This window comes from Protomyctophum parallelum, assembly GCF_964188405.1.
Source record: "Protomyctophum parallelum genome assembly, chromosome: 5".
Lineage (NCBI taxonomy): Eukaryota > Metazoa > Chordata > Actinopteri > Myctophiformes > Myctophidae > Protomyctophum > Protomyctophum parallelum.
In genome coordinates, this window is record NC_139702.1 from 55,717,629 (window position 1) to 55,741,066 (window position 23,438).

General features: G+C 41.3%; 1 protein-coding gene across 7 annotated transcripts in view; it reads left to right on the forward strand.

Annotated features, from left to right (window-relative positions):
• The window catches only part of lrba (LPS-responsive vesicle trafficking, beach and anchor containing), a 318,483-nt gene that overhangs the window by 52,073 nt on the left and 242,972 nt on the right, over window positions 1-23,438 (forward strand). For all 7 annotated transcript variants that reach the window (XM_083764652.1, XM_083764653.1, XM_083764654.1 and 4 more), the window contains 10 exons: window positions 682-834; window positions 1,784-1,952; window positions 2,670-2,749; window positions 3,862-3,924; window positions 5,795-5,892; window positions 6,938-7,030; window positions 8,559-8,667; window positions 9,924-10,005; window positions 13,401-13,524; window positions 14,616-14,808. In XM_083764652.1, coding sequence (XP_083620778.1) covers window positions 682-834; window positions 1,784-1,952; window positions 2,670-2,749; window positions 3,862-3,924; window positions 5,795-5,892; window positions 6,938-7,030; window positions 8,559-8,667; window positions 9,924-10,005; window positions 13,401-13,524; window positions 14,616-14,808 — 1,164 coding nt within the window. The remainder of the gene's footprint in view (window positions 1-681; window positions 835-1,783; window positions 1,953-2,669; window positions 2,750-3,861; window positions 3,925-5,794; window positions 5,893-6,937; window positions 7,031-8,558; window positions 8,668-9,923; window positions 10,006-13,400; window positions 13,525-14,615; window positions 14,809-23,438) is intronic.

The following is a 23,438-nucleotide window of genomic DNA, read 5'->3' on the forward strand; positions in this document are numbered from 1 at the left end:
GTCAGAGCTGAGCTGGTGCTTTTTAGACAGAAGAGATGCTGCTCTTCATCTTTCTCTCTGCATGTGTTCTCTCCTCCTCTGTTCATTGTCTCCACCAGGCCGAAGGCATGTGGGGAGAGTATGTTTTGCACTTCGTCCGTGTGTCCGTCCGTCCGTGTGTCCGTCCGCTTTGTGCAAAACAAGTTTTTTCACAGTACACCTACAGATTTTGTCCAAACATCACGCAAATTGGTACACAGTCTCTCTAGAGCCATTCAACGAAACGGGTCTTTCAGATTTCTCAGACTCCATCCTGATTGGTTAAGATTGGCTTCCAAAGTTCACAGGAGTGCTCAGTTTCAAACAAAATGCTGCAAATCATGAACACATCGCGTGATTTCCGTGAAATTGTGCACGCACATTCCCACTAGGCCGAGGACGAAATGCCACATGAACAATTTCAACTCAGCCTCAAGGTGGCGCTATAACTGGCCGAAAAGTGTTTTTACCTCTAACTGCACGGATCTGTGGATAACATGGTGGAGACCTGTGCCCAGAAGGGCACTTTTTCTAGTTTTTTTTGTTTTTGTTTTTCTTTGTATGGCCTCCTTTCTTTAAAAATGGATTCACTTCATTGTTTCCCCTGTCTGTCTGTCTGTCTGTCTGTCTGTCTGTCTATCCACCTGTCTGTCTGTCCTCCAGTCTTCCAAGGTCCATGTGACGAGGCCAGTGCTGGATAACATGCTGACCTTTGCCCGTTACCTTAGCAACCTGCAGAACGGTGTGATGCTGTTGAAACAGCTGTGTGACCACATACTGTTTAACCCTGCCATCTGGATCCATGCACCAGCCAAGGTAGACCCCCCCCCCCCTCTCTCTCTCTCTCTCTCTGTGTGTGTTAGGGATGGGACCGTATGAACATGTCATCATTATTGTGGTCAAAATAATTACAGTTAGCGATATTATCGTGATAATGAAAATGAGCTTGAATTCCACTTTTGGTAACCACTTGCAGCGCAGCATCCGTATTCTGGGGGGGAACGTTAGCTATACCGATCTACAAGCTCACAATGCATCACACAACCTTGTAGATCTGCTATTTTGTGGCGGTCAAAGTACAGAGCTTACTTACGCCGGGGCTACTCCGGGCGCGTCGCGTCACGCGTGCGTGCGTCAAAAAACGAACCGGGAGACGCAACGCGGGCAGTGGAGTCACCCTTCATTGATTAAAAAGGGAACGTTCTGTGACGCTGACAGAGACGCGACGCGGACGCGCCCGGTGGAGCCCTGGCGTTGGGGTTCAGTGTATGACAATGGACAATTTCTCTGAAAATGTTAATCCCCTGCCATATGATTATTGTGAGCGTTTCATGACTATAACGATTATTGTCCCATACCTTCTGTCTGTCTGTCTGTCTCTCTCTCTCTCTCTCTCTCTCTCTCTCTCACACAAACACTGTCTACAGTATGTTTCCACACAAACCATAATGCATTTAGACACATTCATACAGGACATAAAACTGTGGGCAACAAACACGCACGCGCACATGTTCACTCAGCCGCCTGCCGTCTCCTCCCACCTCCTTTATGTTATCAGTATCCTCCATGCTGTGGTTTAGAGGCTGCAATACAAAGTCACACACCCCCTCCACCTCCACCTGTGACTCCACACTGTAATTTAAATGAGAGATTATAGTCTATAGAGCCTTCAGGTTTTACAAGTACCCACTTATCATTGGCACAAAAAAAAATAGCACTGTGTGTGTGTGTGTGTGTGTGTGTGTGTGTGTGTGTTTTTTTGTAGGTCCAGCTGACCCTGTACACCTACCTGGCTACGGAGTTCATCAGCACAGTGACCATCTACAACACCATCCGCAGGGTGGGGACGGTACTGCAGGTCATGCACACGCTCAAATACTACTACTGGGTCATCAACCCCCAGGACCGCAGTGGAGTTGTGCCTAAGGGCCTTGGTGAGCACACACACACACACCCTCTCTCTCTCAGCCTCTTCTAGAACAGAACTATTGATCATCACCAAGCTCTGATTCTTGTTTCCATCCACTTAATCCCTTGATTCTTAGTAAAACAGACCCGAGTTACAGCTGTACTTTTACACAAATCTACAAGCTTTCAACGTATTGTTGCAACACATTGAAGGCTTGTAGATCGCCTATTTTTGGCTTATGTTCCCACCCAGAATGTGGATGCTGGGGTTAACCGTTATCTGCTTCTTTCTACATTATATTTATACTGGAAGTAGATTCCAGTAATCCCTATCTGACCTGTCTGAGATACATGCTGTTCTTGGGCTATCAGCTCTGTTAAGTGTTTGGCCTGAATTTCAAACGGAACATCAAGGTTAAAGTTTGCTGGTAAATGTCTGTTTGAAAATTTTTTCTTCTTTTGAAACTAACTGATAGCTTAAACCCCCTGCAAACCCTTCTGCCTCATTAAGGCCAAAGAATCCTCTTCATACATGTTCCTGCCACCTAATTGCCATTTGACTGATGAAGCCATTTGTAAAACATTTTTTATTAAATTATATGTACATATTTTATGTATTATTATTTATTTATTTATGATTTACCACTAGTATAATCGTATCACTAATCCTATAATGGTGTTTGTTGCTCATTATGTGCAGCTAGTTGGACAGTGATAGAGTGCGTGTGGTTGTGTTTGTGCAGATGGTCCACGACCCAACCAGAAGGAGATCCTGTCTCTCCGAGCCTTCCTGCTACTGTTTGTCAAGCAACTCATAATGAAGGTAAGCCCCCGCCTGCAGCGGAAGCTCAATGTGTACTCTATTGTATGGTCTTGCAGTACACACTGCCCGATATTTGCTCCGATTATGCTGTCGAGGATTTTTTGTTGCTCGCCGACAAAACCCCCGATCTGATGCAAGATCGGGCTTCGATCGGCGAGGTTTTGCTCGCTGTGTGTGAAAGGCTCTGCGAGAAGATATAGCGCCGATAAAAGCGCTCACTGACGCCTTCTGGGTTGCAACCGCGTCCCGAGAAGGCCATATTATACTATTACAGCCAATGAGAGCACAGGACAGCTGTGCTCACTCACTGGCACGATAGATGATCAGATAATATATATAACCTTTATTCCTTGGGTAAATCCCTGTGTCGTAAATATTGGTAGCTATATTAGCGCAATGTTGCTGTTAACCCATTTTGGGCGGGCACCCATTTTGGTGTTCGCATCATGTCGTGCTTTAGCTATTGAAAAAAAAAAAATGAAAAATCGAAGAACGACTGACATTTTTAGAATCTGATCTCAGGTCAGAATGGGTTAATCAGACTAGTGTGTGTCCAGTGGAAAACCTCGTATGAATCTGATCTCAGGTCAGAATGGGTTAAATAGTCTATAAAACCAATGCATTTCACTTGAATAATGTTGATAAAACCACATCGGAATCAACAGTGCAGAGCAAACTTTTGGACCACGTGTGTGTGTGTGTGTGTGTGCGCGCTCGCACATACAGAGAGAGATAGACAGTTATTTAATGAAAATCAAGATTTAACGTGTGTGGCGTGCACGCAGAGAGAGAGAGAGAGAGAGAGATGCGTCCTGTGTTTAGTGTGAAAGCCACACAGTCACAGATATAATGAGTCGATTGAGTCGTGTATGGCGTGCGTGCGTGCGTGCGTGCGTGCGTGTGTGCGCGTGTGCATGTTCAGTTGTTGCTGACAGTAAAAAAACGGAGAAAGAAAGTATCAATAGATACCTTGTGTTGTTTAGGTGTAATGCCTGTGTAGAAACACAAACATACCGAAAACCCAGGATTAGACCTCTTGGTGTGACGGCACGTAACCTACCTACAATGAACACGGTGTACTGATTTGTGTGTGTGTGTGATGATTTTACCAGGATTATGGCGTGAAGGAAGATGAACTGCAGAGCATCCTCAACTATCTACTCACCATGCACGAGGTAGGCATGTATGCTACTCATCAGACCAGAAATATTACCACCCGCCACTAGATGGCACTGTAACCACAGCCGTTGCCTACTCCTGCACCTTCTGAAGTACAGGAGCAGAACAGAACGGTACCCTGGGCGAGGGGAAAACGTTACTGTTCTAAGTATTCCACGTCTGCCAGTCAAATCACCAGCAGAAGCGGCCATGTTTGGACTGCAGCGATGCATAGCAGTATAATGAGGTTGTAAAATAATAAACCCTGCAGGAGTAAATGCCGATTACAGCATTCCTCACGAATTCCAATGTCATCTGAAGGCCCATGACTGTCTTTCTTTTTTTTCTCCCCCCAGAAGTGTATTCATAGTTCATTCATTCTAAATGCCTGTTACGCATTGCATTTGTATTAATGCTTGTGATGGGCTCACTTTGTTCAACTACAATATCGTCTGGGTCTGCACTCTGCACCAACAATTATTGAATACATTACATATACTGTAAGAACACTTAGTTGTATGCGGACGTCAGTCTCTGTGAGGCTTTCCTTTAATGACATAGGCCCTGACCGCTTTAGTCAGACCACATTACTCAACTGACACCATGCACCAGAGATGGTAGTGACTATTAATTAAATTAAATTGTAGCTCTATTCATATAACATGTTTTGGCCTAGTTTCTTGCTGTCATAATTTGCCACTACATCAGTTATTTTGTACTTATGTCAGTCATACATCTTGACAATATACAGTTTCCTAAAGTATGAGTTGGTACTTGAAAAAACAAACTGATTCTGGTTCCAGTTCACGGATGAAAATGCTACTCATAAAGTTAAGATGAAAATGTTACTCATGAAGTTAAGAGTATTAAGAATATTAGTACGGAGTACAGCGTTCCTGAAAATAGACAGTAATAGAATAATTACTAGACTGATGCTGAAATCACCCAAAAGAAGAGTCTCCGAAGATACTTCAATATCTCTTAAACACTTTCAACATGGCAACCCTATTTTGGGTCTGTCATACTGTAGAAAGGAATTTGTCATGAATTTCAGAAGTTAAAAAAATCGAATACAAAACAAATCTAATTTGAAATCTAATTAAAAACTAATTAAAGCTCAACGGTAACACGTCACAATCTTCTGTATTTGTTGTATGACAAATGAATCTGTTCACTCATTACTAACCAATGAGTGGCATGAGTTTATATATGTACAGTACTGTGCTGTACTGTTGCTAAATCCATCACTGGAATCAGGTGTGTTGTGTAAGCAGCCAATTTTCACCAGAAAAGTGTGAACAGAGAGAGCTATTCGCCATCAGTAGACTCGCAGTTTAACCCATTTTGGCCGGGAACCCCTTTTGGTGTTTTAAACATTATGTTAGAATTTAGCTATTGAAAAATAGCAGATCTACAAGCTCATAGCGCGCCACCGAGTGGCGCGCTACGAGCTTGTAGGTCTGCTATTTTTGAAAAATCGTGAAAATGTGCCTCAAATTTGGAATATATTTTTTCAGAACGAACGTTTTTAACTCAAATCTTTGCTTCTGGGGGGGTCCCTGCCAATTACAGATCATTTTTGGGGTCCTTGACATGAAATATTGAGTGATATAGGCCTAGAAACATAGGTATTTCAGAAAACTGTCAGGATTTACAAGACATTTTTTTCATGCCTAAATGGGTTAAAGCTTGATGGGTCTATTTATTCTTCGCTGATGTCACAATGAAAAGTGACAGCCTTCAGTTCTGTCAGCTGATTGCATTTCTTATAATAGAAATGTATCCCTGGTGTCCCACTGAAGGACAATAGTGACAAAGGGGTGTGTGTGTGTGTGTGTGTGTGTGTGTGTGTGTGTGTGTGTGTGTGTGTGTGTGTGTGTGTGTTAGGACGACAACCTCATGGACGTTTTGCAACTGTTGGTGGCTCTGATGTCAGAGCACCCTGGCTCCATGGTGCAGGCCTTCGACCAGCGAAATGGCATACGGTAACAATTACACATAATAATATGTAATGAGAAATGTGCGATAAACCATGTGATTGTATTGCCTCCCTTCCCCTGTTCTATATATAAATCAAAGCTGTGTTACAATTTTAATTCTATTTTTAGTGTTGTGTCAGATAGATATTATGTGTAATAATGTGTACATGACACAGTTTTATATTAGATCTAATGTTGATCTAATATTAACATAGTCTTCATTTATTATTTATAAAACACCTATATTGTTATTCTTCGCTTAAAGGTACCAAAGCAGATGTCACATTTCCACAGTTTTGTTTTTTTTGCTTATCCAGCATATTGTCCCTCAGTGTACCTCAGGGGTTGTGTGTGTGTGTGTGTGTGTGTGTGTGTGTGTGTGTGTGTGTGTGTTGTGGGGTTAAAATGGAGCCAGATGACACAGTTGACCAATAAAGATGGTTTACTAGTTTCATTTGAAGCTTTCTCTCTGAACTATTGAAACCCTGCAGGGCTCTGATTTATTCCCCTAATTTAAGCTGCTCGCTGCTGTTGTGTTTTTCATGGTTATGGCTCAAGATAGAAAATAAATGGTGTCTGTTGTGCTGGGCATATATTGAATTCTTATTTCATTGAGAGACTCGTAGATCCGTTGAAAACAAAAGGTTTTTGTATCACCGCTGGCCCAAGCAACAGCCATATAAATTCATTCTTTTTTTGTTTAATGTTAAAAATTGGACACCGTCATAAATTATTTGACACACACACACACACACACACACACACACAAAAAACTTTAATCGTGTGTTTATTAATAACACATACAGTAGAAACAATGGCTTACATTTCCACTTAGAATAAGTGGAATGCTTTTAAAATATATATATAATGTAACTTATATTAAATAAATATGATGTTATGCTACTACGTCAATCATCTATTATAATCTATGTACTGTATTTATATTACACCTACAATAATGTAACATATTAACCAAGGGTTTATACTAAGTACATCATTTCAATCTATGCTATGCTAGACTGATTTTCTTTTTCCCCCTCTGTTCTTACAGTGTGGTCTACAAGGTGCTGGCCTCCAAATCTGAGCATATTCGAGTGCAGGCACTGAAAGTCCTAGGCTACTTTTTGAAGAACTTGCCACCAAAGTAAGTCCAGTTACCATCAGCAAATACTTGCTGATGGTATCTGAAAAAACAAAAGTCTCTTTGATCCAGTGTTCAGTTCATTTAATTTCCTCCAACAATTTTGTACTTTTCTGCTTGTCCTACATTAAATTACTTTTAGTCATTTTCCAAAGCCATGGAATTCTGCATCAGAATAAATAGCTACAAATGGGTTAGATAGTTAAATATAAGTAATGATCCAAAAAGGTTCAATTTAAACAAAGAATGACGAGAGATTTTCTATGCCTGGACTTCACCCCATCAATGTAGTTCATTATATCTTCTTTCTCATTGTGAATTCCCTTTTTGTTCTCTCTGTCTTTGACAATAAGGCACTCACTATGAATTAAAGATTTTGCGTGTAAAAATGAGAAATACCTGGCAAGGTACCTAGGTCATGCCAGCGATTTATTTTAATAATCTACCACCAATCTCTGTGTACAGTATGCAACCTATTCTGCATAAACCCTGCATTACAGGCGTATCTTGTGGTCTGGATGCCAGGTTGACCAAGACGTTACTCAGTAAGAACTCCTAACTAGGTATCCCTGATGGCTCAACCTCTTAGTGTAGTCCACATAATAAGAACCTGAGTTCAAATATAAACCTGTGTCACGTCAAAAGTCATCCCCTCCTCTCTCTACCCTCTCCTTCCTGTCTCTCTCTGCTCTACTACCCAAAACAAATCTGAAGCAGATTCACTTTATTGCCAAGTGAGAGTTTCATACAAGGAATTTTCTTTGGCATCTGGTGCCTTGACAACCCAATGAAAAGAATATTGAAGGATTTATGCAAGATTACCAACAAGGTACATGGACAGAGTACAGGACAGGTCTCGTGCATAAAAGGTAGAATTAACATAAATTAAAATATATAAACAAATCAAGACAAGTGCTTTAGGTTCACGTCGATTTCATTTCAGACAATTCACCAAACTCAACAAAGGAGTTTGTTCTGAATTATGGGCTGCCTTCCTGCCTTTAATTTGTGCTTAGTTTAGTGTTGTCATCATTGTTTTAAAATATAAACTGATGAGGTGAAAGAAAATGTAATTGAGGTGTTGAAGTGTTGTTTTTATTTCATCCGTGTTAAGACATTACAACACTCTGTCCCTCTCTGTGACTCAGCATGTGAAGTCAATTAAGCCCAATATACTTTGTCATACAACAAATGGCAAAATGCTGATCTATTTCTCCATATATTATTTTCCAATAAAAAAACTTTTTTTAAAACCTTAAACAAATGCACAAAATTAGGATGCCAGGGTTAATGTGGTTAAATATGGAATAGTCTTTGAAGCCATTGAAGAATCTTTCTGCTCCTATAATGATTCTCAGATTAATATTACATTTTTGTACAATAATTTACATATGCATAAATGTATGCATCATTGCAATGGCAATGTAACAGCGTTGTGCAGTGTTATGAACCAATACGCCGTGTTGCGGTAAAACTGTAGCTAGATCAATATTCAGCCTCTCTGACCTTCGCCCTCTGATCCCTGGAACAGGAGGAAGTCTGAGGTCATGCTCAGCCACGGCCTTTTCTCGCTGCTCACCGAACGCCTGATGCTGCACTCCACCCACTTTACCATGACAACGTACAACGTGCTCTTTGAGGTCAGTCCCCCGATGGTACAACGTAGAACAATAGGCAGCGCTGTTGTGATAATGTCCTTTGTATGGAAATAAGTGTTGTCGTGATGGTACTTGCACGTGTGCGCTGCATGTGTTGTCTTGATTTTCAGAGCTATGTGGCTATTTGTGACTAGCTATAGTTTGCCAACTGTTTATTTTCATGGAATAGTGTTTCATGGACTGTTGGAAAACCACAAATTGCCGCTGTGTGTGTGTGTGTGTGTGTGTGTGTGTGTGTACACACAGACACACACACAAATTATTTATTTAAATACTGTTATGATGATCATGAATGAATGTGATTGTAAATAACTGTATTTTATTAATATATTTTAAATTAAATATATTTTGTTGCTGCCTCCAGCTTAATTTGAAAGCAAAACACAGCATTCATTTAGGAGTACATATTGTATACTGTAAAACAATTACATTACACACACATACATACAAAGAGTTGGCTTAATACTTCATGAGCCTTTAAGAAAATTGTTGTAAATATGTATTCAGAGTTCAGACTATTGCATAATAATGAAACACACCGTGGCAGGCAAGCACTGTTTTGTAGTGTCAAGACTCCAGTCTACAGATAAAGGAACAAATTTACTTACATGATAGTGAATTATCCATATATAGGCTTCGCAAGCAGCACGCACATTTCCAAAATATGAAAGGGAGAAGGGAGGCCATTTTATAATGGCAAAAGAATCTATTAATATCCTCAGATACTCTATGGAGAACAGATGTAGGTCTATACTGTACATAAATACAACTCAGCAACACACTAGGAGGTTCAGCACTTCCTCAGAGATGACACAATCTCTTTCATATGCAATAGTGGACAGCTTTGCGGTATTGCATGGTAGACTATTGTTCTTCTGGAGCAACCATACAGTATGTAGGCCCGATCACAATTATCTGAGATAATCCGAACGCAATTATTTTGCATATTCGTCTTAATCGTTTCCATGTTGAAGAAAATAAATAATACAAATCATACATTTTCCCTAATAGTAAAAAATACGCAGATCTACAACAGCTTGTTGTAGCTTGTTGCCATTTCCACATTATTAAGTCTCGTGGAAAGTTTTTACGAGGCCTTAATGCCAACAGAAATGTAATGTTTATGTTAAAATGTCCCAATACCAAAGACGGATGCAAAAATGTCACGATCGTGACAGCCCTAACAGTACGTGGATGTTCCCGAGTCGTGACTGGTATCTCCTCACCTTCCCCGACAGATTCTGACGGAGCAGATATGCACTCAAGTGATCCATAAGCAACATCCGGACCCCGACTCCACCGTTAAGATCCTCAACCCACGTAAGCGCACAGCACCACTAAATCACATCCACCCCCTTACCACTATTACTACCACTACACCCTGTTCCCCATAGCTCCACACCACTGCTACATACAACCACACATACATTCTGTAAACCCCTAGGCTGTTATCACACAACTGAGCCTCTAATGGAAGGCTGAGCTTATAGTTTCAGATGGTGTTAATACTTGATGCGATAGATATATCATTTTGTATAAACAGTGTACAACACGCACACACAGCACACTGTGTGTATGCGTATGAAAGCGGCATGTTTCTCTGCGACGGAAAACATTAATAAAATGATACATATAATGCCAAGAATTTGAGGTTGTAATATAATCACTGGATATGAGTTATTAGAATATCGTTACTGTCGGGAGGAAACCACCTAACTCCTAACTACATTTTTGAGTTTCTTTTTTTAAAATGTTGGTTAAAAAGCGCTTTGGAAAAAACCTTAACCCCATTGGACCCTCAAACTGTCTGCTAAAGCAACAAACTCCAACACCTCTTCCCTTCTCATGCAAGTAATTGACAATATATAAAGCCACGATACCAACTTTTATGAGGCAGTGTTGCATTGTTTCTTTTCTTAATTTCCTTAAAAATGTGTATTTTTAATTTCCTGAACAATGTTGGAGTTAGGTGGTTTCTTCCCAACAGCAGAGATATTACTGTTATTACTACCACAGAGAACCTGTGAGAATAGGATTACAATTGCATAGATGGTATCTTAGATAGCATGTTGTCTGACAGATGCTAGGTTCGATGTTTACCTGGCATCTACCTGTTTGTAGCCCTTCATTGTTTTCTTTGCCCTCTATTTTCATGTTTTTGTAAAAGTACCCACTGAAAGCACTGAAGCTTGGCTTGTGCAGTAGATGTTGCACTATGCAGTGTACCAGTGCCTCATTACTACTAGTACAAAGAGCGTGCTTATTCTCTATATGATGCACCATAAAGAGCAGCAATACCAGGGCAGCCTTTGATCAGTGCTTCTGCAGGATATTTTCAGACCATTACTTACCTCCAGTTTCACATGACGGCTCCCAAAACCTTTTCATATGTGGAAACCAAATTCTCAGAAAAAGAAAACATCTCTCTCCTTTCCCCCTCGGTCTCTGTCTTTCTGAATCTCTGTCTTCCCACCACTGTCTCTCTCTCTCTCTCTCTGTTTCTCACATTTCTCTCATTTTCTCATTATTTTTCTCACATTTCTCTCATTCTTTCCATCTTTCTATTTCATGGGCTCTTTTCATGTCCCTTTCTCTTTGTTTCTTTCTTTTTCTTTATTCCTTAATCTTTATTTTCCTCTCTCCCCTTCCCTCCCTAACTGCCCCCCCCCCCCCATATCTCTCTCTCTCTCTCTCTCTCACACACACACACACACACACACACACACACACACACACACACACACACACACACACACACACACACACACACACACACACACACACACACACACGCACACACACACACGCACACACAAATATATATATATATACAGAACTTCAGTGGACTTGAAACTCCAGAGTGTGGTGTAATCACAGCGGAGGTTTACTTCCAACCAGCCTTAATCTGACAGGAGTACAGCCGTCGTCACACAGTGATTACCTAAAGCCTTTATTGTGTTAAGGTCTCCCCTTCCCAACTGTCCCAGACAGCCAGTATATATCATACAAACCCAGTTCTACACATGAGCGAGCCACCACAGAACTCACAGCGGTGTGTGTGTGTGTTGGCGGGGCTCTGTTCCTCCTTTACTTGCCTGTTCTCTTGATTTAATCTGCTACGAAACCCCAAAATGGCCTCCTGATTGCAGTGTTTAGTAACGTCAGAGCCAATCAAACAGACTGAGGAAGTACCGTTTCCCTCAAATTAACTCAAGAGAAAGGCAACAGAGAGCAAAAAGTAAAAAAAAGAAAAAAAGAAAAAAAGAAAAGAAAGAAAGAGAGAGAGAGAATGCAATAAGCCATTCCTCCATCTTTATCCCCTCCCTTCCCCTCCCCTCTTCTTCCCTCTATCCGTCCCTCATTCCCGGTACATGCTGGGGTAATTTTCTGGCGGTAAGGGTTCAGCGACTCATAATTTGAATGACTAAGGCGTAGAAACAACACAGCCGTCTGCCGGGGCGAGGGAGGGCATCGGTTAGCGCCAAGGACTGAGGCAGGGTGGGGGGGTCTGGTTGGGGGGGCTGTTGTCGGGCAGAGTGAAACCGAAGCCCCCTTTGGTCGTCTCCCCGGCTCACAGCAAATGGACACTGACATTGTCTAGATAATTCATCTAAACAGCCAGTCTCTTCGGGTTAACCAAAGCCGAGCCATCCAAGAAAAGGGCCCCTGTGACTCAGGGGGCCCCTCTGATTTGAAACAGTACCAAAACCATTTACAGTATGATAGAGATCAATGAAACCCAGGACTTTTGTTTTTTCTTAATTTAATTTGATTTGATTATTCTTTTCTATTCTGCTTCAGTTTCCCCTTCGTTCTGCTTTTCGTAGCACGGCCACAGAGTTCCCAGGTGTCTGCTGTCGAGGAGAATGGAGATGATTTGTGACACAATGATTTGCACATGCTCAGACCAATGTCTGATTTAGTTGTTGATTTGTGGTCTTTCTAACCCCTGCACCACCCACCCCTCCGCTCTCTGTCAAGCTGAGCTCTGATTGTTATTTCCAGTCAGAATCGTCCTCCTTTCAGAATGCCAACTTTTTGTTATTTTAACCATCTTCGAAATGTAATTAGCTGTAATGTATCATGTGACAAATGGGTCCCTCAGTCATAATTAGCAAACAGATAAAACATATGCACATTCATGCACGTTAAACATTTAAACTGTAAAGGTTCCATGGACAAATCTCCATCCCTGGGGGGGGGGGGGTGTGTGTGTGTGTGTGTGTGTGTGTGTGTGTGTGTGTGTGTGTGTGTACATGTACTGTGTGCGTGCGTGCACTGTGTGGGCACAGACCTGGCTGCTACATAATCGGTATGAGTACTGCTTACGACTTGTGTCATATTAACCTTTTCAAATATAGATAAATGAGCTCTGAGGAGCACTCTTTCATTAGAGCTGTGTTTCAACAGAGGGCTATCACTGAGGTCTGTGTGGGCTGCAGGCGTAGGTCATCTGCATTAATAAAAGGCTTTTTTTTAAAACTGCAAGTCACTGTGCCCTGGTACACAGTATTCCTCTTTTTGAAGTCTGAACATTTTATCACACTGGTTCGTTCCCGGTGGGTTCATATATCTCATATAGACAGTAAGGATACCACAGGTTTCTCTTGTGTTGCTGTCCATAAATTATAAATGGCAAAGTAGTGTTTTAAAGACAAAATAATAAGACAAATATACATTTGTGTCCTTGATAATTGTTTGTTTTTTTTCTCCAGAGATCCTGAAGGTGATCGCGGCCTTGCTGAAGAACTGTCCCCCGTCACCTGAGACCATGGAGGTCCGCAGAGTCTTCCTGTCTGACATGATCAAACTGTTCAACAACAGCAGAGAGAACCGCAGGTAAGGAAGAGGACCGTTTGTGGGGCTCTTATAGTGACAACCAAATCACTCATGCAAATAGACCAGAGTTCTTCCGGTAACCATACACATCCTCCAGCCCAACCACACCACACCAATCAAAGAGACCCTGTAACCTACAAATCCGTCAGGATTCTCCAGCATTTCTTTGGCTTCCACTGGCCATGTCTTAGCAAATTAAATGTTTCTGTTGCTGTCAGGGTGTCGTTATGTGTTACTCACTTCACTTTTAAGTAATCCTATAACCACCATTCTAAATTGTTCATCTCCTCTGCTATACGACTTCTAAATCCTCTGTAGGATTACAACATATTTTCACATTATTCTTTTTTGTTTTTTGTTTTCTTTTTACTACATTTCCTTTTGTATTGTATTTTTGGACCTTATGTTTCAAATACTTCTATTTCACATTAGCGTTACTGTGTTTCTGTGTGTACACGCTGCTCAAATTAACCAGAGGAATTCATATAGTTTATTATAATAAACATAGTTTAAGTCAAGATACAGTATCGTTACAAACACATGAATAGTTCATACTGTACACTGTTATGCCATAGGTACTGTAGTCACATGGGGGTATAGCTCGTACTACAGTAGCTATAGGATCTGCCCTTTTCTTGCATGTGTACAGTATGTGTGTGCTTGCTTGCCTAGTGCTATTGTTTACCTCTTCTTACAGTAGCTCTGATCTCATTCTGTCATGCCTCAGGGCTGATACTGTATATAATCATGAGATGAAAGGAATCATGGCTCTGATGATTACTGTATTATTTTTTTTTCCTTTTTCTGTTCTCCAATAATTGCTTTGTTTGAAATGTTGGTGATGAAGACGTTTAAGCAGTTTGACTGTTTTTTTATCATGAATTGCCTTGGGTGATAGTTGTCTGACTAAAATGTGATCTGTTATATCAACAGCGTTCTGAAATAATACACTACAAGTACATTTTACTTTGTTTAAGTGGAATCAAATGGATCCGGAAGGTACCCGGAAATGTGCACTTGGTTCCATTTTTACACTCGATCGTACAGTTCATTTCCTAATGGGTGTGTGTGTGTGTACGCGTGCGTGTTAGGAGTCTGCTGCAGTGCTCCGTGTGGCAGGAGTGGATGCTGTCTCTGTGCTTCATCAACCCGAAGAGCAGCGAGGAGCAGAAGATCACGGAGATGGTGTACGCCATCTTCCGCATCCTGCTGTACCACGCTATCAAGTACGAGTGGGGAGGCTGGAGGGTCTGGGTGGACACCCTGTCCATCACACACTCCAAGGTCAGAGCGCTCGTTATGTACATGAGCACGCACGCACGCGCACACACACACACACTGCACACACACTGCACACACACACACACACACACACACTGCACACACACTGCACGTACGCAGAGAGTTGTTTATCGTTCTCTGTGGATCGTCTCCTCTCTCTCGATCTTTCAAGCACTCTTTCTCTTTTCCCTTTTCCATTTCATCTCACAAACTCAGTGGCACACGCGCACGCGCGCGCGCGCACACACACACACACACACACACACACACACACACACACACACACACACACACACACGCACAGGATGTCTGTGTAGTATTGTTGGTGTGAATGCTGCACCACTTGCATCCAGTTCTTATCCTAGCATCTGTCACATGTTAGTTTGAACATGGACCCACTCACCAAATAGGGGATTAGGGGAAAGAAACAAGAAAAGAAGATTCATTGTTTTCAACTGAATCTGAGACAACTAACGGCTAAAAAAAACTGAAACGTAATCTGTACTGGATGAGAGTCCCTCTCTTTACAGTATATCATTTGTGCATTGCTTTGCAACCAGTGGGTCACAACTGGCCAGCCTCTGACATGCATAAGACTCCGAATTTGGACATAGTTTCAGCACAATCAAAGCCCCATTGACTTCCATTATAAAATGCAAGTTAAAAATTAAAAAAAAAAGTATAAAACATACAGTATGCGGAAAAGTGCATTTCTATACCACATTCATCCAGAACGCTTGAGAATGTTGCATTGACGCATTCACACGCACATTCACACACCAACAGTGGAGGAAGCCGTGCAAAGGTACCAAGCTGCTCATCGGATCCAGTTAAGGGTGACGGGCACGCACGCACGCACACCCTCCCTCTTATGCCCATGCCATAGATTCTTAACCTGCTCTAACAAGGTATCAAAGATAACCTGTAATAAAGAATAATTGGGAGGAAAACAGTTTTGCATTGTTCTAGAGTTAGAGTAGACCAAATCCATTGTTGTAGAAATGGTGTTTCTCTTTTATGAAGGCATGTGTCCAGAACCCTTACAGAGACGTTTTTTTAAAATCCAAACGGAACAGTGCTGGAGAAATTTGAGCCCTTGGCACTATTACCTGTGCTTAGTAACTCACAGCTTAGGCTGACATAATAGTAATGGAGCCTTGCCTCAGCCTATGCCCATCAGATCCACTGATGGAAACCATAGAGTGATTATGATGTGAAAAAAAAAAAAGAAGGAAAAAAGTAAAGTGCCTAGCAGCCCTTCAAACTCTTCTCTATTTATGTATGGAGTCTCCATCTTTCACGTCGCAGAGATAAAAATAAACTCCTGGCACTTCTGATTTCCAAAAAGCCAATTCAGGGAACTGCTTTAGAAAATTCAGTGTTGATATCGCGTTACGTCGCTCGCTTCCAAAGCAGTGAAGTAATTGAGGCTGGTGTCAGATTGTGGTCAGGGGAGGTTTTAAGGCATGGCAGACTGAAGGGAAGGCCAACTTGAAGAAGTACTCATGATGTGAGACATTTTTTGAGGATCAGGGTGCTTTAAGAGGTCGTCGCCAGTAGGGGGCACAGTTGGACTGTATGGAAGAGTGTTGGAAAGCAGCAGTGAGTACTGTCTGTGTGTGCGTGTGCATGCATGCGTGTGTGTGCAACTGTGCACGTGCATTTTTTAGTCTAGTCTACTGTCCTTGGCATGCAGTCTTTTGCTACTTCTCTGTTGTACAAGGAAGTTAATTGCATTCACCTATTGTCTCAGGTCTAAACGAGAACCTGATTAAACGGTCAGAACAAAAGCCAGCAGTATTCTGGGAGTTGAGAGCCACTGTGTAGTCATTCTGTCAACACTGGAACTCAGTGTACAGTATCTACTCACTGTCTCAACCATGTAGTATCAACACCATGCATAATTAATTACAGTATATCGTTTAGTAATAATAATAACTTTTTTCACAGTACACAATTGCACAGGAAGTAGTATTGCTGATAATATTTAAGCGCATTCCTAGTATCTAGCTGCCATTGGAGATACTCAATACACACAATATTGAATGAATGAATTAAATACATTCATTAATGAATGGATGTATATAAATAACTATCGTTGCTGCCTGGCATAAACCTCATACAGTATCTCCATATTTAACTTTATCTATGTGTGTGTGTGTGTGTGTGTGTGTGTGTGTGTGTGCGCACACCCACCTACAGTGTATAATTATATATTTTTTTTCACGGCCAGTCAACCACAATATCCAAAAAAAGAAAAGAAAACTACTGTTAAATATGGTACGGACACACATTATATAGTACTGTATACAGTATGTATATCTATCTGTGTCATAATGTTGGTATTGTAATAATGACTACATTTGATTATGCATAAAACAACCCCAAAAATATGATTCTCCACTGGAATAAGAAGACATACAATTGTTACATAGCCTATTTTATTGAATTATTGACAATTGACATTGTCTCTTTAGACAACATTGATGTTGCTGTAATTTCCAGTTTGTCCAGTTTTCCGTCACACAGTAAAAAAAATAAACCCCACGTCACTTGCTGTTTATGAAATCCAGCTCGTGTGTGTGTGGGATTTCGCTTCAGCCTGAGCTTATTGTTCTTGCAGGTTTCACGCGTTTGGCTGCATATCGCTATACGTTCTGCTTTAGCACAGCGCCTGAGATTGTTCATTCTTCTTCGGTACTAGACAGGCTGTAATTGCCTTTTTCCCTATAATTGCACAAGATTAATGTTGTTTCTTCTTGGCTCTATTTACCATGCCCGGCACCGATCTAAAAACAGAAGTTCACATGTTCGTTCTGTGTGTGAATACACACATGGCGTTATAAGATCTAACACACACACACACACACACACACACACACACACACACACAGCAGGCATCCAGCCGTTGAAGTGGATAGCTACAGTGGACACAAGCCATCAAGATACATGCATCTGCTAGAAGAAAAAATAAATAAAAAAAAGCTAAAGAAACTCAATTGCAATTTTATTGTCCTGTTTGATAGATTTCCTGCCACCTTTGTAGCACCGAAGCTGTTTGTCACTGTTGCTCTCTCCTCCCACTGCCGCAGGGGTGGGTGGGTGGGTGTGTGTGTGTGTGTGTGTGTGTGTGTGTGTGTGTGTGTGTGTGTGTGTGTGTGTGTGTGTGTGTGTGTGTGTGTGTGTGTGTGTGTGTGTGTGTGTGTGTGTGTGTGTGTGTGTGTGTGTGTGTGTGTGTGCGCGCGCGCGCACTTGAATGTACAGTGTGTGTGTTAGCGGAAGAGAGCAACGGATGGTCTCTCCTGGGCTCCTGGAAGCCCTGTTCTCTCAGCTCATTGAATATTCATCTCCACTGTGTCTGAACAATCACAGAAACAAGGCCTCATAAATACCAGCATCCCACTGGGAGGCTCTGATAAATACATGTACATTCAGAAATACATAGATACATACTGTACACACATACTGTATGCACATCCTGCATATATTTCCTGTGAAGACACACTGCTCAGTCTCTGATTTAATGTTCACGCTTCTGCACAGATGCCATTGACCCACTGATGTGTGAGCTGCTCTGCAGAAAAAAAGTCGGATGTTGCTGAAATTCACAGGACATTTTCTCATGTCAAAACCTTGATTCTTAAATGGTTAGCGGTTCTCTTATATTGCAATAAAACAAAGTTCCTTTGCTTCCCTGTATATGTGGTTTCCCGGTTTGGATACAAATTCTTGTTTTGAAGCTTGTAAATGTAGCGGAGAACTATTTGTCAGTTTGTCAACAGCACTCATGCACTGAAGACAGCAGAATAGCCCATAAGCTTATAGAATGAAGAAATACATTCCCTTCCCTTGGGGAAAATATTTTAAAAAAGATGAACACAAGAGTTTACTCATTGTAAACTCATTTAACACATCCTTTGTTAGCTGTCAAATAGTTTTGTTAAATAATGAAATTAAAGCCCCTGACATTCACATTTTCTACTCTCGGGTATATGGATCAGAAATAAAAAGCTTAACTATTTTATTTCTAATTACGAGCATATTCATATATATATATATATATATATATTATTCGTTGATCATCCAACCGAGGTTCGGATGTGATTTGTGATTTTGTATTGCATCGCTCCCGACATGTTAACGCTTCTGGCGAAAGGTAAACAGCGTGAGCTAATGCTAATTGCTAACATACGCCGAATACAAGAAGACTCGCCCCGTTTCTGTTTTCCTCCCAGAATTTTCCCCAGTGAGGGGTGGCAGAGGCTGGACAGCAGACGGCTGGATTTTGAATTTCTCTAACTATAAACTTTCATGACAGCAGACAGCCTAAGTACAAATATAATTTATGAAAAGCTACTACAGTGAAGTCTGTTCACAGAAGTTGTTGTAGGATATGTGGGGATTATCTGACGAGGTACCATTTGAGGGGGCAAAACCTTACATATACTAAATAATACTAAATTGTTTATAGGGTCAATATAAGTAATATAATATAGCCTTTCCACAGGAGTATCTTTTCATATTTTTCCAAAAAGAATACAAACAGCCAATAGCATATTACAAAGTTATCCCCCTCACTGGGGACAATTCCGGGAGGAAAAACGGGCACGCACCGGGGTGAGTCTTCTTGTTACCCATACGCCGATCGTTAAATAGCGGCAGCCAAGCTGGGAAAGCGGAAATGAAAATGACCAAATATAGAGATGTAGCCGATAAGCCTTACCTACACTCTGCCTCCACCTAGTGGCAGACAAAGAGATATTTTCGAACTGGTGATTTTTCGCTACCTCTGTTCTTACTCTGCAGGATTAGCATGTGAGGTGTGTGAACATATTTAAGGCCATTTTTGTCCATGTTAAACCCCTTATCCCTAAACTTCTCAAAACGTGTCGATGTAGATTGGCTATTTTAACTATTAAAAAATATTTTTGGTAAAATAAAGGCAAAGTAGTTTAGGGATTCGGGGTTTAGCATGGATGAAAATAGAGTGCCATATCTCTAGATTTTGCCTTATGATCTTTACATTGTAATCCTGTTCGTATTTGTTGGATCCTAGATGCTTGTATTTATAAGATATTGCCACCGTTACTTTTCAGGTAATGGGAACACAAGCTCTTGTTAATAATTTGCATTTGTTCAATATTTTGCAGGGTGAGTTTGGCTTCGGGATTTTCCACTACCATGATAGTCTCAATCAGTTGAACTTTACTCGGAACTATAGCTGAAGCCGTTGATACAAGATGGTTTAGGCCTTGAAGGCTATTTATTTGCTATCCGTGTGCATGCACATTTCTGTGTTCCTGTATTGCTTGCAAGGATATGTGCATGCTGATGCGACCGTATGTTTGTGTATCCTTGTATGTCTGCCAGTATGGCTGCAGGTGAGTGTATCTGAGCATATGTGTGTCAGAACAGACAGCTGTTCCTGCAGGTGGGTCTGCTGACACGACAGGCTCCACTAACCTGCATGCTCTTACACACACACACACACACACACACACACACACACACACACACACACACACACACACACACACACACACACACACACACACACACACACACACACACACACACACACACACACACACAGAGTCTGTCCCAAGGTGGCCCTCTCCTCCAGTAGCTGAGTTGAGTGAAGGACAGTTCTCCAGAAGCATGAAGGAGCTTGTGTCCTCTGTTCACTCCATTACCTTGCTGGCAGAGCACCACTGAATTAACATGACAACCAACAAACTCTCAATACAAATAGATCCATCATGCTGTAAAAATGTACTTTGTTGTAGTCATTTATGTTGATGGATCAACTTTAGGGAACTGCATTTTAATTGCCTTTAAACATAGCTTTTGTGTAATGGAAAGTTAAACATTCAGGACCTCAAATGGATAGATGGATCTGTACTATAGGCCTATACATACTAGGTACAGTAGTAGAGGCATCAACGACTTGTGTAAAACTGGCATTCATATAGTCCATCCATCCATCCATCTTCAACTGCTTATCCGGAATGATATACTGTAAATATATACTCTTATTTTCAACTTTAGGCAATGTAATTGCCTACAGTCAAATGTCTCCGTTCTCAGTTCACGCATGGATTTTAAAGAGTTGGGGCACTCAGATCAAGGCTGTGCTATTGAGACATTACACACACACACACACACACACACACACACACACACACACACACACACACACACACACACTTGCTGCTGCTGTTCTCTCATTATTGGAGCTAGAGACATCAATAAGCACACAAAAGGAGGAGAAAATGAGAACATACTGTAGAGGTGCATTGACCAGCACCAGATAATAGCTGGAAATTGATTCTATTGTTTCTACAGGCAGGATGTTCATTGAAGAATGACTTAACTATTTTTAAAGCCATACCTTTTGTATGTCTGACAAACTGACAAAGTTTGGCACAGCTCCCATCTCTTTCATAACCGTGCAAGACACTAATGGGAGAACACTGCAAGACCACACCACACTACTTGGGGGTCAAGCAGTGAAACTTTACTTGTTTTATTGAATCGACTGATCAAGCTTTAAGTCTGAATAAGCTGGGAATCAGGCAATTGATCGGCCACTGATTTATATATCAGGATGCGCATGACTGGTGGAAAATTAACTCATTCAATGTAGTCTTTGTCTCTTTGAGTTCACCTCACATCCCCTCTCCTTACTGAATCATTATTTAATCTCTCATTCTCTTCCCCTGTACAATGTAACACAGCCTGGTTCTAGAAAAACCATAACAAAGAATCCTTCCTTGTTAACGTTGTTTTCATGTTTCCCATTGTGTATCCTAGCAAGGCTCTCATGCACGATCCTTTTAGGGTCATTGAAATGCCAAGTTCTACTGTAGTATATCTCTCTGGATGAGAGCAATAGCTAGCCCTAATTAATCATATCTCAGAGCGTTCTTATAAAGACACCAATCAGAAATACTGCATGCTGATGACTGCTCACAAAAAATATTCACGAAGAACAAGGACAATGTCTAACCAAGGAACTAAGGGAGAGTAGGTGAAAAGAGCAGGCAGTCAGCAGGACTGCAGCAGCAGACGACATTGATTTCGGAGGAGGAATTGCATTTAGCTAATCGGATTAGAGGCCCTGCTGCCTTCCCCGTTTCCCCTTTGTTTTGCGGTTGCTCCCTATCTATTGATCTAAATGGGGACTCCCAGGCTACTACGGCGGGGGTCTCCCCGGACCAGCGTTGGGCCACTGCGGCCTTCACCGCGTAGGCTGCGGTCTGCGGCCCGTGCTGCTCCCAGATCTGTTCGACTGTGTCTAGGTGGAGAAACACAAAAACGCTGACCGCTGGAGGCTGTACGTTCACTTTATATCCATTACATCATTCTAATATGTAGCCTAATACATCTACTTGAGAACAAAAAAGAAGAAACTACTGTATTATTATTATTCAATACATATTTTGTGACATCCATAATAGAGAGTTAGGTGTGAAACCTTTCAGATGGAGGATAATGTGGAATATTATGGAAGGGCAACATGCGTACATTCTGACAAACGGAAGATCAACGTGAAAAATGATAACGTCTGCACACTTTGTACGTTTATTATGCCTTTATATGAATGAATGAATTACTTTATTTAAGTGTCATGCCACCTCGTGGCCCATCCCTCATGGGATTATATGATACCTTTTCATACAGTTACAATTATTACTTTTTACACTGGTTACCAGCAATGCTGATCGTCTACTCAACATAAGTACAACAAAACATAACATACATTACTGGCTGTACATTGCTTTTTTTCCTTAGGTCCCAGGCTTTTTCTAGATAGTTTGCCAATTTAAACATATATACTTTTCAAATAAACGGTTGATAAGTTGTGCATCATTTATCCATCATATCATCATAGTTTATATTGTTAAACAGCACTTCTCTGACCCTCCCATAAAAGTATCAATACAAAACAAAATGATACTCTATTTCATTGATTATTATTATTATAAACACGCTGTGGGCCTATATGTTTTTTTAATATCGATGGTTGCATGACATACTTCACTATTCTTGGACTGTGGGAAAATCGAAGTGGAACATTCGCTGTTTTAAAATATTGTGTCTGCAAGCGTTGCAGATCTACAGGTGAGGCGTGTGTGTGTGTGTAAGTTGGTAGTTTGAAGAACCATAGTACAGTATGCCAGCTCTTTTTTTTGTTTACATTGGTGTCCCTTTGCGGAGAGCCATTTCAAATCATTTTGTATGATCTGGCTGCTCTGTGTGTCCAGTTAATACCATGTTAGCTGTCACATTAGAGGAGCCCACCACGGTTTCCCACATTACCATAACATTTTTCCATAGCCCCACCAGGAGTGCAGGCCGAGTCACGGAGCAGAATGAAATTAGATTAGATCAGCACTGATGTCTGGGGCCACCCAAGGCATTTTCTTATATATTGTAGCGAGGAGGGCGAAAGCGCCTGTTTAAAAAAAAAGACGCAGTCGTACGATACACACTGCCTCCATCTAATGGTAACTGGATCTGTTACCGAGTGCCCCTTTTTAAGGCCAACATACATCATCTTAATGTAGCAGGCTGCATCCTGAGCCCATGACGTTATGCACTGTGCTGTACTGCTCTCTAGACATCATTTC